At 37.8% G+C, this 14,006-nt stretch overlaps 1 protein-coding gene across 1 annotated transcript in view; it reads right to left on the bottom strand.

The window, feature by feature from the left end:
- Window positions 1–5,750: 5,750 nt before the first annotated feature.
- TPRG1 (tumor protein p63 regulated 1) overlaps window positions 5,751–14,006 on the bottom strand; it is a 99,493-nt gene continuing 91,237 nt past the window's right edge. The window contains exon 5 of the mRNA XM_069472791.1: window positions 5,751–5,945. Coding sequence (XP_069328892.1) covers window positions 5,751–5,945 — 195 coding nt within the window. The remainder of the gene's footprint in view (window positions 5,946–14,006) is intronic.

Here is a 14,006-nt window from a genome sequence, read left to right on the forward strand (position 1 = left end):
TAACAAATGAATTAAAAAGGTAAAAAAGAAAGCAGTGATTACCGGTTCACTAAGGGTAACCCATACTGAATTGGTCTCATTTATTCCTTGAATGAGTTTACCAAATCAGAAAATAAAGTTCTATATCATATATAGTTATATATGAAGTTAGCCATGACTTTCATATGAACAAATAGTATGATAAAGAAAACCTGGATTTCATTAATAACAATATAGTGGCAAATAAAGAACAACTCTGTCTTAATCTGCACTGGTCAGCCTATATTTGAAATGCCATGCCAAGTGTTGAATACAATATTCTAAAAGAAATGGTAGCCAAACAGAATAGTCCACAAGCAAGAGACAAGTTCGATAAGGCCTCTGGATAATGCATCACATGAGACACAGTTGTAGTAACTGGAATTTTTGCCTCAGAAAATAAAAACAAAACAACTACCATTACCTTTGGAGAGAGCACCAGTTAGAATATGAAATAGGAAATTGATCTACTTGGGATAATGTCAAAGGATGATCGAGCACCAAATCAATAAATTTCTGAGGAGTAAGTCTTGGGCACAATACTCAGAAAAGCTTTCTACTTGCTGTAGCTGCTTAGTAGTGGAATTAGCTGCTTTAGAAAGCAAAGGGTTCTATGCCCTGGGAATGTTTATACAGAAGCTGGCTCTCCATCTACTGTGAGTGTTTTGGTTAAGGGCATTCCTGCAATCAGTAGGAGGCCAAACTAGATGGCCTTTATGGTCTCTCCCAATCTCAGATTAAATTATTCCATAAAGAGTGAGTAGGGAATGTAAATGGAAGGAAAAGGAATTTCTGAGATGCATGGGATAAGCCTGCGAACAGGACACAAGAGACAAGTTGGTGGTGCAGAGAACTTGTCCCAAAGCATCTATAATATAGCATCATAATCTCCCATATTACCATAAAAACACAAGAGTTCATTAAAGTGGACTTGCAAATTCCATTTGGCTTCACTGAAAAGGGAACTGTGAGATTTTTTACTAAAAGATTTTTAAAAATTGAGTGTAGACTAGCACATGAGGTACAAGATCTAGGTTGAGAAGCAGTCTCACATTTCACATTGGCTGCAGCCCTGAAATGAAATACAGCTCACATTCTTTGTCTTGAATTTTGAGGCTAAAGAGAAGGGTTAGGGGAGGATATCAAAATTTCTTTTTGTGGCTACAGAATTATCCTAAGGAGTTTCCACAATCAAGGGGAATAAGATACATATCAATCAACTCTCAGTCACTCCCAAGGCCTCAAGCGACGTTCTTCCTTAGCCTCTGGGGAACTGGTATCTGCAAAGAAATCAGGAGTCCTGGCCCCCTAACTGCTTTCAGAGCATGTTGTGGGAGGTGCAGACCAAAGGTGAGTCTACACATCAGTGACTAAAGTTTCCTGCCACTAAGCATAAAAAGTCACTCATGAGCAGCGTCCCTAAACCACAGCTACAGGATGTGGGCACAAGCCCTTGTACAATTGTTGGCCAAGAGCCAATGAGCATTCATCCCTGTGCAAATACTTGGGCTTTTTTATGTTGTTGTTAACCTTTGAAAACCACAGGCATTAGTCTCTCTTTTTCTTCCCCTTGGCACAAGTCATCTTCTTTTCTCCAACCTGGTCTCCTGTGTGTAAAGAATTTCTGAGGAGCTTTTAAGCCTAAATTTAATACTTTTGCCCTCCCCTCTCCTGCCCCACAGAATGCCAGGCAGAGGTAAATCTGCCTACAAAATATCTGCTGGCTCTGCTGGCTTCCGCAGCTTTGTTTGGGCTTTTTGATCAGATAGGAAATCAGAGAGCTGTATGAGCAGCCTTAGCCTTTAAGAAAATAAAGGCAATTTCTGGAAATTCCCCATAAACAATTGTGACCTATTGTTTTCTCACCTCAGAATTAACCCAGCAACTATGATACATTGATTCAAACACCGTGTCTTTTCCTAGGAATGGAGACACTATCTTGGGAAGAACAGTGGGGCCAGGAATAGGACTTGGAAGATTTATTCTAATCCCAGTATTTCCAAAAATTCACCCAACTTTTCGAGCAATTTCTTTCTAGTTTCTAGGCCTTTGCTTTATGTTCTGTGAAATGAAAGCATTGGATTAGATGGTTTCTGTGCCTCAGGGTTCTGTGAATTGGCTCCCTCGTAATGCTTTAGCAAAGGGACTATGAAAATGGGCCTCAAGGCAAAAGATCTAAAAGTAACCAACTCATAAATTAGCTTCTCTATTCTGCCTTAGTTGACCTTAGGATGGTCAAAGATTAGGCCTCCAAAGAGGCCCAATTGACTACTGGGGGGTCAGGCATGGTGATTTTTGGCAGCTCCCCATCTTGTAAATGTTAAAGAATCCATCAGCTTTGACCAGGTATCCAAATGTTCCAATCCTGGCATGGAAACCCAGGCTGAACCTACTCCAGTCCATAGGAATTTTGGTGGGTTTATTTTGTAGGTTTTTTTTGCTTGTTTTGTTGGTTTTTTCTGTTTTGTTTTTTAGTGAAATAGATGTCAGATACACATTACAGGCTCTAAGTCAACAGGAGAACTTTCTAAACATCAGAACTGCCAAGGATGTATCAGAAGACTGTGAGGAATCTGTCAATGCAGATGTTCAAGCAATTTCTGAAAAAACTTACTGGAGATTTTCTAGTGGGAATTCCTGAATGAGACAAAGATCAAATAAAGAAGATCGCCAACCATGACATTTTTTGTGGTGATATGCTTTGTACTGTACTTAAAGCCTTTTGTGTCTAATTCCCAATTAAACTTACCATGCCCCTTTGACAAACTTTAGTGGTACAGATAGGCTGAAAAAAAAAAAAAAAAACCCAGGTAAATATACAAGTCCCCTAGTTTGTGGCTGCCTGTTGAGCTCAAGGACAAAGAGCTGAAGTAAGAACACCAAGTGTCAAATGAGAAAATCATAGGCCATAGGTGCATGGTGACCAAAAACAATTTCTGGAGGGAACTGAATTTAGTTTCCTTGGATGTTGTCTCATTTTCTGTTGCAAAAGTCACATCACTCTACAGGCAGGTACTCAATGCTTTGTATTCAGTAAAAAAATCTAACCTCATTTAATTGAGTCCACATAAGATCTTTACGAAATAAGCAGAAGTGATGTCATTGTATGTTTCCCTCCATTTTGCAGATGAGGAAATTAAACCTTAGGAAAGTTAAAGTAATTTTTCAGGGTCTCATATGATTGATTCAACTCTTTCCAAAGAAAAAGGAATCTAATTATTTAATCATTAGTAAAAATTATTTGGAGAATCATAAGGTCATTGGCCTTAAAAGATTATGTCAATCATTTCACCAAGTGTTACAATGCAGCAATTCCTTTTTTAGTATCTACTTTATCTAGTCCCTTCTTGAGCATGTCAAGGTATGGTGAGCTCACTATTTCAAGAAGCAACCTGTTCCATTATTGAACATTTATAACTGTAGGAAGTTCTTTCTTATCTTGAACTGCTATCCAAATTCCTGAATCTCCTAAACCTCTGGTCATAATCCTGCTTTCCAGATGCCATTTGTCAGAGAATATCCCACATGACAGTCCATATGAAATGTGAAGACAGTTCTCTGTCATCTCCGTTCGCTCTTCTCCACGTGAAACAGCTTTGGTTCCAGTAAATGCTTATCTTACTGTCACAGACTGGATCTCAGGACTAAGAAACATCACCTCCTCTTGTCCCTTCTGAGTTGCTTCCATTGATGATGCTTTATTGTGTCCTTCAGAAGGTCATTTGGGGACAGTCTGGCTTAGGTTCCAGGGGGACAAATGTGCAGAGAGAAGTGGATTGTCAGACTGATCCTTTAATGGTAACTCAAAAACATATACTGGACATTTTGGAGGCTTCTGCCAATAAATGACACTATCTTGAGGCAAATGGGGATTTTTGGGCAGCAGTATTATAATAATTTGCCAATTATGCCTACTTCAGAACCACTGCCAAAATAATCCAACGACTTTTCATTCCACTCCTGTTGACAGGACAGCTAAGGATTTCAACATTTCCTTTCACAGTCTGAATAAAAGTTCCCTGCCTTGGGGACTGTAACAATATTTGCCATCATGGGGAGGGGGGAAGTGGGTGCTGCAAAAGGTGAGGAGGAGGAAGGAAAGAAATATTAATGGAAGTAAACAAAGATAAATAAAATGAGTGTGATTCAAGGTTTGGGTTGTGAATGCCTATATCAGATTTATGTTCATGAATATATCAGAAGACAAATCCTCAAAATTGAGGAAGCAATCTTTTTGAAGAAAAGTACTTTAAAAATAAACTTTACAAAAGCCAAAAAAAGAAAAATTAGCTGGAATTTTAAACTTGAATATCAACCAAGGTGTATAAATTTGGGGTCCTGGAAAAAGTAAAAAGCTTATTATGATATGTTTATGGTGTTCAACATGCAAAGCTTCTTTTCTAAACAAATCTAAATAAAATAAGTTTTAAAATGAAAAAGAAAAGAAATTTGAAGAGATACAGATGACATAATCTCCTGGGTTGTTCAAAATTAGACCTAAATCAGAAAGAAGCAAAGAGGAAATGAGAGGAAAAAGAGTAATAGGAATAGAGTGAGTTAGGATGGTGTTTTTGAAAACATGGTCCTCAAAACCCTCTGAGATCCCTGGGCATTCCATAGTGGGCACCTCTGAGGCCTGAAAAGGAGAAGGCCAGTGGCATTTCCATCTCCACTTTGACCACAGTGGTCCTACTTTTATCTTGTTTATGCATTGGTCTTCTGAAAAAGATTTCATTAGAAGGAAAGGGTCTGCTCTTGAAAAAATACTTGACCAAAAAACACCAAAAGGAAATGAACTACTGAAAATTCTTGATCAAGTTAGTGATACATTCAAATTTTCTTTGAGAATCTGGAAACCAAGTACAGAATAGATTGAAACAGGGTCGGTCTTAGAGTGGGGATTCCAGTTAAAAGGCTGTGGTAATAATCACATGAACAAAATTAAAAACATGATCCAATAATATATCTATGTGAATGGGAGGGAGAGGGAGTATATTAACAATTTCAAAAGAAAAAATGAGCTTTAATTTTGACATTTGGACATTGGGGTACAATGCTAAGCCACATAGAGATGTGGCACTATATAGGGTGTATCTGGTATGGAATTTAGAGAAATCAAAACTGGGAGATTTCAAGGGTGGAAAACTGGAACCATAACAATGCCAAAGAAAAATCCAGGATTTTGAAGATGCTGAATGTGAGGGGCCATTGGAACACTGATATGTAGATGATTGGAAGACAGAAATGCAAAACTGAATCTTGGGATAAATAATAAGGATGAAAATACAGACTTGGAAATCATTCTCATAAAAATGGTAGCTGAAATAATAAAGACAGTGAGACCCCAATGAGTGTGACCCCACATCAGGATCAGAGGGCTAAAGAGTAAGACGTGGAAGGTGCCTATATTTAGAAAGCCAGAGGAACATGAACCCAGAGAGTCTTCCCCAAGTTTATAATCAGGAACTCATTTGATAACATTATTTGATGGGCTTAGCAGTATTTATTTTCTAGTATTAAGGAAATTTTATCATTCTTATATGAGGTCTGAAGTGTGTGGATCTATCAGTCCAGTCAAGCTTTTAGATTTCCTGAAACACTGAATATTCAAAATAATGTAGTACTATTTAAAAGTAATCAATTGTTTCAGTCCAAAAATATGGTGGGCTGAAATGGAATCTTCAATAATGACATATTTGTGGATGACATACTTATGGTACCAAAAAAGTGTCTCAAAAACCAATACTCCCACGGGCAAGGGAATAGCCAAGTTTGTTGCGGTTTCCAATGAATGACATCAGCCCAGTGTAGGTCTCAATCAAAATGGGTTCAGTTAACACCATCAGTCTCCTTCCTCTTCCAGATCCAGTGGAATCCTTGCAAGCATTCTGGATAGCTGGAACAAGCTTAGATGTGAACGCAGACAACTAAGGAAGAAATGAAGAAGACACAGAGTCAGTAAATGCAGAGTAGGTCCACAGACACCTGCCCCCCTTCCCAGCCGGACCTCACAAAGTTTGACCACTCTGCTGGAGCTGCAGTTACTCTTACTTCTTAAATATAGATTGTTCAATTTAACTTTACTAAGTTAATACAGTTAATAACTGTGTTTAACTCTATTAAGACTAACTTTCCTCAGGCCAGTTAATATCAGAAATCATTCATGAAATATTGATGAAGCACATCCTACAACATATTCTGGCCATGTACTAAGTGCTGGAATAGACAGGAAAAAGTCCGGCTCTCTTGGAGCTTACATTCTTGTGATAGGAAAAAGTAAAAACAAACAGATAAATGTGATTTTCAATGGTGATAAATCCTAGGAGAAAAATAAAATGTGGTAAAGGCATAAAAAGTAATAGATGTGAGGGTTACTTCACATATCGTATTCAGGGTAAGTCTTTCTGAGGAGGCAAAACTTGAACTGAGACCCAAATGATGAAAAACAGCAAGTCACGTGGAGAAAATATTTCAGGCAGAAATAAAACAGCACCTGCAAAGGCTGCAATGTAGGAATAAGTTTAGTTTATTCAAGGAACCCAGAAAAGGACTATTTAACTGGAATATAGAGATCAAAAGAAAGAGTTTTGGGCACTGGACATGAAGACTCTTTGGGGCCACATTAAGGACTTTGGATGGAAGTAAGTTTAAGAAGAAGTTCAATTGTTGTATAATTTTTATTTTTATTTTTTTTTTGAGGTTTTTTTTTTTTATTTCAGCTTATTATGAGGGTACAAAAGTTCAGGTTATATATATTGCCCATGCCCCCCCATCCCCCCTAGTCAGAGCTTCAAGCGTGTCCATTCCCCAGACAGTGAGCATTGCACTCATCATGTAGGTATGCACCCATCCCTTCCCCCCACCCCCCACCTCTGTCCGATACCTAATTGGTGTTATTCCCAAATGTGCACTTAGGTGATGATCAGGGAAACCAATTTGATGGTGAGTACATGTGGTGCTTATTTTTCCATTCTTGGGATACTTTATTTAATAGAATGGGTTCCAACTCTCTCCATAAGATCAAAAGAGATTCTATATCATCGTTATTTCTTAGAGTTGAGTAATATTCCATGGTCTTGGCTGCTGTGTGGAGTCAACAGTGGGATGCCGCTAGGGTGCAGAATGGAAGCAGGAGGGCAAGATGAGTTTGGGAAATCACTTCAGTAGTCCAGGTAAGAGATGAGAGTGGCTTGGACCAAGATGGCAGTGGAGACCACGAGAACTGGTTAAATTAGGAATATTTGAGGGGGAGGGACAGAGCCACAGAACTAGCTGATATGATTGAATTCAGGGGTAAAGAAAAGAGAGGAATAGAAGATGACACCCAGATTTTTGGCCTGAGCATCTGGGTCGATAGTGACATTGTAACTGAATTGGGAAACCCTAAGAGAGGTAGAGGTTGGAAATGGTGAGGTACAGGAATGAAAAATTACATTTTAGATGTATTGTTTGAGTTATCTAACCAGTAAGCCTCTTACAGATTTTCAATAGGCAACTGGACACGTGAGCTGGGTGCAGGAAGAAACACACAGATGAAAAGTTCATGTCTGTAGTGAAAATGTCTATAATAATAATCAGATTCAGCAGTCAAAAATGATATTCACAAAGTGAAGTTAATAGCCTCAACAAGATAGGATATGTGACAGGGGACAAAAATCAGCAAATTCAGAAAACTCTTGTTGGCCAGGATGCTAGGCATTGTGGGCAATGTAGAGGAGATGTAATAGGTAAACTTAGGGTGTAAGGATTAGAGATTTGTCCAGTGCCACATAACCAGTAAACAGCTGAGCAAGGGCTTGGACCCAGGTCTCCTGACCTCACTCCTAAAGTCCCCTCTTGTATAAAACACTGCTGTTATGAGCAGTATTACAAGATTCTATTATTTAGGAAATTTATTATTAAAATGTTAATATTTAGGGAAGGATTCATGTTTTTCATTTATGAAAGGAATAGGTAAAATATTGGACTCATTAATTTTCAAATTATTTTGCTTAGAACACTGTATTTCTTCATAGGTTAGGTGACCACATATACTTTATTATCCCAACCTGGATTCTGTTGAAAAGCAAGAAAGTGCTGTTGTGAATAACGTTCGGATAACAGGTTTCTGAGGGTTTGGGGAGAGGATGTGGACAAAAAGGCAAAAGCTAAGCAGGTAACCTGTTTCGGTCCCTTCAATCACAACAATCAGAGTTGATCTATTTTTATCAGTTTTATATATTTGAGTTCTAAGTATGATTTTATTTTTAAAAGGCTTTTTTAAAAATGAAAATCACTGGACTAAAGCTGCCTAGGAACCTATGATTTAATCCATAAAGATCTATAGTGCCTACTCTCCCACTCATCTTTCAAAACCAAGCTCAAATCCTTTCTCTTCCACAATGCCTTCTCACACACTAGAGGTAAAAATTGATCTTTTATTCTATTACATTTCACTTATACTTCCACTCAAATATTTCATTCAGTTTTCTAAGAAGTAGAGTACAAGGGCGGCTGTCTACACAACAAATTCAAGGTGTCTCCACCTTGGGACTGTTACTATTTTGGGCCAGATAATTCTGTGCTGTGGGGAAAATGCTTTCTGCATTTTAGGATCTCAAGCAGCTTCCTTAGCATCTACCCACCAGAAACCAGTAAGGCTTCCACCCCAGGTGTGACAACCAAAAATGTCTCATTGGGACACTGGGACATTGCCAAATGTTCTTGGGGCAAAAAAAATCACCCCTCTTGAAAACCACTGAACTAAAAAAAAGTATAGCATGATATAACATGAATATAGGGATCAGACAGATCTGGTTGTAAGTTACAACTGTGGCACTCACTATCTGTGTGACTTGGTGCAAGCTATCCAACCTCTCTGAATTTTATAATTCCTTTTTCCATAAAAATAAATACATTAATAGCATCAAACTTCAAGAGTAGTTGTAAAGATTAAGTAAAATAAAGGGTTTATATATAATCTCTGTGTGTATATGCGCACATGGTGCACCTGTGTGCTCGTATATTGCATGAAGGGTTAGAAAAGTGGAATGAGAAGAGGCTGGAATTTGGAGTCATATTGCAAAGGCCATAAAGGAAGCTTGTTGCCAATAATCAATACATATTAACTGTTTTTATCATCATTGACGTCCTCATCATCATTATCATCCTCATCAAACCAAGATCTCCTGAAAGCCAAAGCGCAATTCTTCTCAACATTTCCATTGCCAACACCCTCTGGATTACCAGGATGCCCCCTATGATCAATAAGAGTTTGTCAAATTAGATTATTGAATGCTTCCTCAGTCCTCATCACAAGCTTCATTTCACAAGAATCCTCTGTGGCCTCGGAATCAAAGTGCTGGAAAGAAAAACTTGACACTATTTCATACTCAATGAACTTGGCATTTCATTAGAGTCAGATGCACTTCATTTCCAGTCATTTCTGGGAGCTCTTTCAAAGAGGGGGGCAAGCTTACAGAGAGACAAGCAGTGCATTGAAGGAGAGGCAGACAAAAGGCCAAGGCCCCAAGCTGGCTCTTGAGCATTTCAAACACCTGAATTCAATCTGTGTGACAGAAACGCTGTGTCATCTGATATGAATGCCACCAGCCACATACTTTTCTCTAAAAGCTTTTATACACCCACCTCTGGCTCCCTCTTTTATTCCAGTCTCAAAAACTAAGGGTCAGGTTTTAACAACTCCAGTTACACAGGGGTTGCGTGCTGGTTAGGATAAAGTATAGCTGTGTCTGTCGCGGAGGCAAGGGGGGAGCGGAATATTCTTCTTGACTTTAGAGCGATTATTTACCAGCTGGGTGCCTGGGCCGCAGGTTTGCTTCAGGTGCTGTCTGCCAGTAGTTCATGGCCTAGAGTCTCAGTTTTCCTTATTACAACCGTCCCTTGCTTCCTGTTTACACTGGGTAAAGAGACCAGGTTTCATGCCTGCAGGCCCACATTCCTCAGCTGAGCAGGTTTTCCAAGCCTTCAGGCTACAGGTTTCAGCCTCCCTCTGTAGGAGGGGAAGCATCCTGGCATGAGGAGCAAGCCCATTCAGTACCGGACACCCGAAACCACTTGGGAAGCCACACTGCTCCACAGGCTGTATATACCATCCTCGCTCATTTTACCTGGATTTATCTTTATAGAGACCCCGTGACTGGGTAAATTCAAGTGTATAGAGAGAAATAAAAGGATGAGGCAGAAGTGTCTTTTTTTTTCTCCAAGAGAGGTTTCTACACATACTAATTTCCATCCTCATCCTATGCTATTTCCCCTACCCTCCTCTCCGAGCACAAACATCAGCGCGCACGCACACATACATTTTAAACTCTAGCTAAACTGAGTTAGTCCTTATCCAGGAACATTTCATATACCTTTGTAATTTGCAGGTTTTAACCATGTTTCCTTTACTTAAAATGTCTTTTCTCACCTTCTTTGACGCTTAAATAACCCATACCTTGAGTTTCACATCAAATGTCATCACCCCTGTTAACTTTTAGTCTTATCTGTTTCCTCTTTGGGGTTCCTAGAACCCCTTGTGAATCCCTCTGTTGACGATCATACACATCAAATTATAATTTGTTAATTACATTTCTGCCTCTTCTCTCTACACCATAGTTTCAGGAGGGCAAAATCTGTTTTATTTTTCTTGGTATCCCACGTTACTAGCACATTGCTCATCCCGTAATATTCAATGCCGGGTAGGTACTCAATGAATATTTGCTGAATTGTTTGTGCAAGGAAACCAAAAGGCCCAGGATATAAAGTTAAATTTCCTTGCTAAAACATTGGTTCACTTTCACAATTCCCTTGAAAAGATGGGTAAAAATGCCAGAAAAGAGTAAAAATGGTTGGTCTATAGATTACTTTGATATGGTTGTAGAGCATGTATAATCCACTCACTATAATTCATTAGTTCTGGGCTCAGTGAACAGTTCTTCCCAGCAGTACTCTCCACATACTCCAGGAGCCCAGCAAAGCAATGGTTAGAAAAGACAAGGTTACAAGTTGCAAATACAAAGTGGATGAAACAATTGAGAATAATTGAGTCAGGTAGCAATGTATAATATTATGTATTGTAGCATATCGTATCAATTAATACAAATGCACACACACACACAGTTTCTCTCTCCCTCTCTCACACACACACACACACACACACACACAATTGCTTTGGATTTGTCCCCATTTCCCTGAGTATTAGCAAACTGTTCGGGTGTGGGCATAAAACTGTTATTGTATGACCTTAATTCACATAATCCCTCCAGTTAAGTGTTCTTATTTTTAAAATGCAGATAGCTAACCTGGCCTTACAGGGCTTGTGTTAGTTGAATTACATGAAAATATCATTCAAACTGTACTCAATAAATATAAAATACAGTTATAAATAGTATATGAGATTCTATGTTCTGTAATATTAAAATAAATGGCCAAAAACTACTATTTTCTATTTTCACAATTATTTTATAACATAAAGTATTTGTATGAATTGAACGAACTGGAAAACTTGGAGAAGTGGGAGATAAGACTGGGAAGAGGTCATTTGACCGCTATATTGGCCAGATGTGGAAGTGTTGTACAGTTAATGAGATAGATAAAAAGAAGAATAATATATTCTGACATAGTATTGTATAAATTTGATAGTGATTTTGTAGATCAATGTTAAGAGACTTAAAGAAAGTACAAATCTAAATTTGAATGCAATTATGCCCATAATTGAGGTACTTTCCTGACCAAACAGCCCCATGTCAGCTTTGACCCAATGTCATATGATCTGAAATGTATATCACCACTTCAGCTTTCTCTGATGAGCTTTAGATCTAAATTTCTAACCGACTGACAACCAACTCAACCTCACATTATATGGATGTTTCAGACTCAACACATCCTAAACTGAATCCCCAAAACTATTAAACTACTCTTCCACTTTTCCCCAATCAAATTAATGGAACCATCCACTCAAGCCAGAAACCTTGTCATCTTTGACTTCTTCTTGTCACCTTATATACCCTGTCAGTTACCTACTTCCATTAATTCTATATTGTGAATAGCTCAAAATCTCATCTTCTCTCCCTTCCTATTTCTTCTAACTTAGTTTAGGCTCTTAATTGTCTGAAACATTATAATTATAGTGGGAACCATATAAGTTTAAACTCCAACTAAACCAAATTACCCTTTATCTAAGTATCCTCTGCATACCTTCGTGTACGTCCTTTTCACTTGATCCAAACTTCTGTTTTAAAAAAAAACAACCAAACTTCAGTTTTAGTCAATCAGTACTCACTTAAATATCTTTGCATTTTTATTTGCCTCCTTTTTTAAGTAATGCCTTCCACAGGGCAAGGATCTTGTCTCACTTCTGTTTGGATCCTTGCAACAATCGTAATACCTACACTTTTTTAGGGTCAGAAAATCTTTTTTTGAATAAAGAGATTCTAGGTGCTTTAAAAGAAAAGATTCTGGCTAAGAATAAGTTTGAATATTTTAATGTATTTTTAAAATAATAAGTTATTCCATTAAATTGTAAGGAACTTGAAAATTTTGACTGTGTAACTCAGTTCTACATTATTCCTGCCCCTGTGCCACAGTACGTCTGTTAAACTGAATTAAATTGCTTCAGGTATTTGATTTAGGTGTGCATTTCCCCCTTATTCCTCTACTTTTTCCTATTTCATTCACAAGAGAGATGGAAAAACCAGTTTATAACCCCCTTTCAAAATCTTACGTGATGCCAAAATATTCACATTAAAAGGATTCTAGATCCCCCAAATTATCTTTCTTCTCATTTATTCTTTTACAATAATATAATTGGGTCTTAATCAAAGCCAACCTTGGAAAATATCCTAAACACAAATAACATTGTGACATAAAAACCAACAACAAAAGAGAAACTAAGACTCAAAGAACTGGATCAAAGTTCTCATCATCTCACATTCCAGATGGAGATCATTTGTTTTCCTAGAGAGCTGGGACTTGGGGTAGCCTTTGAATAAGAAATGGCTTGGCAAATGAAAGTCCCAGACTGTTACCAGGAAAGAAGAAAAAGAGTTTGGAATAATAATTTAAGAAGAAAGGCCGTAAAGGAAATATACTTAACAGAACCACAAAGTAGTTTGATTGACTAAAAATCAACCAACCAACCAACCAACTAACCAACCATTCACTGTGATCATGTGTGTGTGCACAAGCCTCATAGCTGCTATTCTTACTTCCACACAGTAAGAGCTATATGAACATCAATTTCCCTTTTGTCTTTGCCAATGAGAATAGGGCAAAATTTAATGCTCCAGTCTACTAACTACATCCATGGGTATTTGGAGAACAATTATTCCATGTCCCTTTTGATATTTTACCTTTCATCTTCCTTTTTAAATTATTGGATTGTATTTACATGTAGCAGAATAAGGTAAAGCACTATTGGGTATTGGAATGACACACTGGAATTTCTCTGCAGCTCATAGAACTTGTTCTTTAATCCCTCACCCTGAACTTCTTCCAGTGAAGGACATTCAGAGAACAAGTATCTATTGCACCAGGTATGAGGAATAAAAGGAGACTTGGTCCAGGCAGTGATGGATATAATAACCAAGGCAGTTGGTATTTATTTTGACTTACTATAAAATACAATTCCTATTGATTCAAAAATATATATTACTTCAATGGTTAAAACCAGATTTTGGTTAAAGTAAGAAAATGTCTTTGGGAAAATACATTATTAAGCTCTTTGACTTGGATTAACAGATGATAAAAAAAGAAACATCTTGTTTTAATCTTGTTTTAATAATTGTTAACAAGAATAATAATAATAAAAAGAACAGGAATATGGGGAAGGGCAAAAGCAGGGGAGAGAAAAGAGAGATTATGGAACAATGTGTCAGAGTATTATTATTAAGAAGAATTTACATAAACAGGGAAGCGTGATATTGCATTTGAAGCTAGGGGCATGAACATGATTCCAACGCCCACTGTATCTCCCTGAAACCCTTAGTGAGTCTACTCTCACATAA

This window comes from Eulemur rufifrons, chromosome 7 (genome assembly GCF_041146395.1).
Source record: "Eulemur rufifrons isolate Redbay chromosome 7, OSU_ERuf_1, whole genome shotgun sequence".
NCBI lineage: Eukaryota > Metazoa > Chordata > Mammalia > Primates > Lemuridae > Eulemur > Eulemur rufifrons.